The 4,979-nt window shown below is 44.9% G+C and overlaps 1 protein-coding gene across 1 annotated transcript; it reads left to right on the forward strand.

Moving 5' to 3' along the window:
- The first annotated feature begins 417 nt into the window (after positions 1 to 417).
- On the forward strand, positions 418 to 2,351 carry LOC136066886 (uncharacterized). Its single transcript, XM_065771902.1, has 2 exons — positions 418 to 1,636; positions 1,732 to 2,351. Exons 1-2 carry the CDS (start codon positions 418 to 420, stop codon positions 2,349 to 2,351), a joined length of 1,839 nt encoding a protein of 612 aa, XP_065627974.1.
- Positions 2,352 to 4,979: the final 2,628 nt, after the last annotated feature.

Consider the following 4,979-nt stretch of genomic DNA (forward strand, 5'->3'; position numbering starts at 1 on the left):
CTTGTGACAGTTAAGGAAGTTACCCTCTGAACCCTCCAAACTCTACGACGATTAGGAGAAATAACCGATTTCTAATGCTATATAAAGGCCCTTTCTGGGCAGAGGTAAGGGGACTTTTTCTCTTTTGGTAAATTCTAGATAAGAAGTTAAGGAAGTCTTGAGGGCTCTTTTTTCCTTCAATTTACTAACTTTACCATTGGAGAATTAAAGGCCGGCTTCCACCGGTCTTCTCTGATTTTCTTTAGTTTTCCAGGACTCATTACTCAAGATCAAGAGCATTCGAAGATTTTTCAGCCCACTGATCCCTTAGAACTTATCAGTTGGCGCCGTCTGTAGGGAAGAAAACGTAAAAAATCTGTTGTCATTGGGACTTAATTTATTAAGTTCTATAGTTTCTTTCTCCAATCAAGGGTTGAAATGGTTCGGACAAGATCTAGGGCTACGAATCCAGGCCCTCAACAAAGCAGGGACGCATCTAGCAACCCTCACCGCGACCGTCAGTCAGCACCCACCATGCAACCCCCCTCATTCCAACATATGCAATCCATGGCTGCTGCTATGGCAGAGTTAACTCGTCAAAACCAAGAGTTGGTTAGACAACTTGAGTTAAGAAAGCAACCTCGTGAATGGAATGCTGGAGAACGGGCCCAGAGTCAAGAGGAGGAAAGGAATGTTGAAACTGAAAATCAGTCAAGAGGTACCGTTTTACGGAGGGTACCTCATTTGGAAAGAGAAATGGATCAAATGAGAAGGTTCATGGACGAGATAAGAGAAAACATGAGGAAAGCAAACCCTGTGGAAGACTTAGTTCACAGGACTGATTCCCCCTTTGTGGCGTCCATCAATGCTCATCCTTTGCCACCTAAGTTCAAGATGCCTCCTTTAGATTCGTATGACGGGACGCGAGATCCTTTTGATCATATTGCCACCTTCAAAACTACTATGCATCTTCAAGGAGTTACAGATGAAATAATGTGCAGAACTTTTCCTACTACCCTAAAAGGACTTGCGCGAGTGTGGTTCAGCAAAATACCTCCTAATACAGTGACGTCCTTTGAAGAGCTAAGTAAGTTGTTCGTCAACAACTTTATTGGAGGGCAGAGGCACAAACGTTCTTCGTCCAGCTTGTTAACCATAGAGCAAGGGGAGAATGAGAGTTTGCGGTCCTTCATCACACGTTTGAAAAGGGATGCCTTGGCGGTGGACGAGGTGGATGATAAACTCCTCCTAGCAGCATTTTATAATGGCGTTCATTCTGATTTATTTATCCATAAGTTATATGAGCAGGTGCCTCAAACTATGGCTGAGCTAGTTCATTCAGCCCAGAACTTCATGAATGCAGAGGATGCTATCATAGCCAAGAAGAGGAAGAGAGTTGAGAAGGTTGAAGCCAACACAACGCGTCAGTCGGAACAAGGCCCTCGTCCTAAGAAGGGACGGACGGAAGATAAGAGGGATCGAGAAAAGAAAGCAGGCCCTTTAGCACGAAATCAACAGTATACCCCCTTGAACGTGCCACTTGAGCAAGTTCTTATGCAAATTAAAGACGAGCCTTCTTTGAAGTGGCCAGAGAAGATGAAGGGGGATCCTAACAAGCGCAATAGGAATAAGTATTGCGCTTCCACAGAGACCACGGGCACGACACGGACGAGTGCTTCGATCTGAAGCAGCAGATTGAGAATCTCATCAGACAAGGGAAGCTGAAAAATTTCCTTGGATGAGATCACAAAGATGAGAAATTGAAAGCGAAGGTAGAAGAATCGTCACGACCACCGCTCGGAGAAATAAGGATCATTCTGAGGGAAAGTTCAGTAGGACAGTCATCTAAGTCAAAGAAAGCATACTTGAAAGCAGTGCAGAGCGTTCAGCTCTCTGGACAATCACCGAGTGCAGGGACTACGGACGAGCAGGCGATCACCTTCACGGACGAGGATGCAGAGAGAGTCCATCACCCTCATGACGATGCTATTGTCATCACCCTCCTTATTACGAACTACAAGACTAGAAGGGTGTTGATAGATAATGGGAGTTCTGCTGATATCTTGTATTATCCAGCCTTTCAGCAGATGAGGTTAGGACGAGACTTCCTCCGTCCAGCAAGCTCCCCCCTAGTAGGTTTTGGTGGAATGAAGATGCAACCCGTGGGTAGTATTTCATTACCAGTGACAGTGGGGGCATATCCACACCAAGTTACCAAGGAGGTGAACTTCCTTGTAGTTGATTGTTCGTCTTCTTACAATGCAATAATTAGAAGGCCAACCCTAAATCGGTGGAAGGCAGTTACATCTACTTACCACTTGTCAGTCAAGTTCCCAACGGAACATGGGGTAGGCCAAGTACAAGGAGACTAATTAGCAGCAAGAGAGTGTTATCTAGCCATGTTGGCTGCGGACGAGCAAGTTCAAGCGATGACTATCGAAGAAAAGAAAGTTGTGGCAGAACCCATTGAAGCGTTGGAAAATATTCCTTTAGATGATGATAACCCTAAGAGGTGTACCAGGGTTGGAGCAGATCTGGAAGCGAGGATCAAGAAAGATCTCATTTGTTTTTTGAAAAGAAACAGAGATGTGTTCGCATGGAGTCACGAAGACATGCCGGGTATAGATCCTAGTGTCATTACCCACCGTCTGAGTGTATGCCTTTCCTCCAAACCAGTGCGACAAAAGAAGAGGGTGTTTGCCCCAGAGAGAGACAATGCTGTTAAGGAGGAAGTTCAGAAGTTAATTGCAGCGAAGTTCAATCGAGAGGTATACTATCCCGACTGGTTGGCTAATGTGGTCATGGTCAAGAAGGCGAACGGCAAGTGGAGGATGTGTGTTGATTTCACTGACTTAAACAAGGCTTGTCCCAAGGATAGTTACCCGTTACCATGCATTGATCAGCTGGTAGATTCTACTGCAGGCCATAAGTTGCTCAGTTTCCTGGATGCATTCTCTGGATATAATCAGATTAGGATGGATGAAGCAGACCAAGAGAAGACGTCCTTTGTCACCAGTCAGGGATTATTTTATTATGAAGTGATGCCTTTCGGTTTGAAAAATGCTGGAGCAATGTACCAACGACTAGTCAACCATATGTTTCGTCCACAGATCGGGCGTAATATGGAAGTCTATATAGACGATATGTTGGTAAAAACTCAGGACGAGGATAAGCATCTGGACGACTTACAGGAAACATTCAATACACTAAGGCAGTATCACATGAAGTTGAACCTTAGCAAATGTGCTTTTGGAGTATCATCAGGAAAATTCCTGGGGTTTATGGTCTCCTACAGAGGAATCGAAGCAAACCCTGATAAAATCCAAGCAATATTGAATATGAAGCCTTCGAGCAATGTTAAAGAAGTCCAATCCCTCACCGGACGAGTCGCTGCCCTTAACAGGTTTGTTTCTAAAGCTATTGACAAGTGCCTGCCGTTTTTTAAGGTTCTTAAAAAAGCGTTTGAATGGACTGACGAGTGTCAGAAAGCTTTTGAAGATTTGAAGACATACCTCACCAAGGCCCCTTTGTTAAGCCCGTCCGTGCAAGGGGAAGAATTGTATTTATATCTAGCAGTCACCCCACATGCTGTGAGTTCAGCATTATTAAGGGAGGAAGACAAGGTGCAAAGACCTGTGTACTATACCAGCAGAGCACTGAGGGGAGCAGAAGGACGATATCTGTTGATGGAGAAATTGGCTTTTGCACTGATAATAGCCTCCAGAAAGCTACGGCATTACTTTCAGGCTCACATCATTAATGTCATGACAGATCACCCACTCAAGAAGGCAATGAACAAATTAGAGGCTGCAGGACATTTGATCCAATGGGCTGTCGAGCTCAGTGAGTTTGACATAAAGTATCAACCGAGGCATGCCATAAAAGCTCAAGCTCTGGCAGATTTCATTGCAGAGTTTACTTTGAATTGTGACGAGTTGGGTGAGAAGGAAAGCATTAAGTGGGTAGTTTATGTGGATGGTTCGTCTACACAGTATGCAGGAGGAGTAGGTGTGGTGTTACAATCTCCAGAGGGAGATAAATTAAAACACAAGGTTCGTTTGCAGTACCAGACAACTAATAATGAAGCCGAGTATGAAGCTCTTCTCAAAGGGATGGAATTGGCCAAGTCCGTTGAAGCAGAGTCACTCCTCGTCCTGAGAGATTCTCAGCTAATCATAGGCCAGGTGAATGGCGTGTTTAAAGCCAAGGAAGAGCGGATGAGGAAGTATCTAAACAGAGTGATGCGCCTTGTTAAAAAGTTTGAGGAAGTGAACTTCGTTCAGATCCCAAGGGAAGAAAACATGGAAGCTAATGCTTTGGCGAAAGAAGCCTCAGCGAGTGAAGCCATAGATGAAATTGATGAAATTCAATATATGTCAAGTATAGACATCCCAGAAGTACAACAGGTGGAAGGCAGGACAAGTTGGATGACTCCAATTGTGTCATACCTGAGAGACGGACGACTCCTAGAAGAGAAGGACGAAGCAAGAAAGCTAAGGGTAAGGGCAGCCAGGTACATTCTAATGGACGAGATTCTTTATAAAAGAGGTTTTTCCCAGCCTTATCTAAGGTGTTTGGCACCGGACGAAGCAAACTACATAATAAGGGAAATCCATGAAGGAGCGTGTGGCAATCACTCAGGAGCCAGATCACTCGTCCACAAAATCGTCCGTGCAGGGTATTATTGGCCTAGCATGCAAGCTGACGCTAAGGCCTACGTCAAGGTCTACGACCAATGCCAAAGGTTCAGCAACGTCCCCAGGCTACCATCAGAATATTTGACTCCAATGACGGCCCCCTGGCCTTTTGCATAATGGGGGCTAGACATTCTGGGTCCATTCCCACTGGGCGTGAGACAAATGAAATTCCTCGTGGTTGGTATTGATTATTTTACCAAATGGGTAGAAGCGGAATCCTTGGCTAACATTACGCAACAGAATGTCAAAAACTTCGTGTGGAAGAACATTGTGTGCAGATTTGGAGTACCCAGGGTGCTGGTA

This window comes from Quercus suber, unplaced genomic scaffold, assembly GCF_002906115.3.
Source record: "Quercus suber isolate HL8 unplaced genomic scaffold, Cork oak 2.0 scaffold_50, whole genome shotgun sequence".
NCBI lineage: Eukaryota > Viridiplantae > Streptophyta > Magnoliopsida > Fagales > Fagaceae > Quercus > Quercus suber.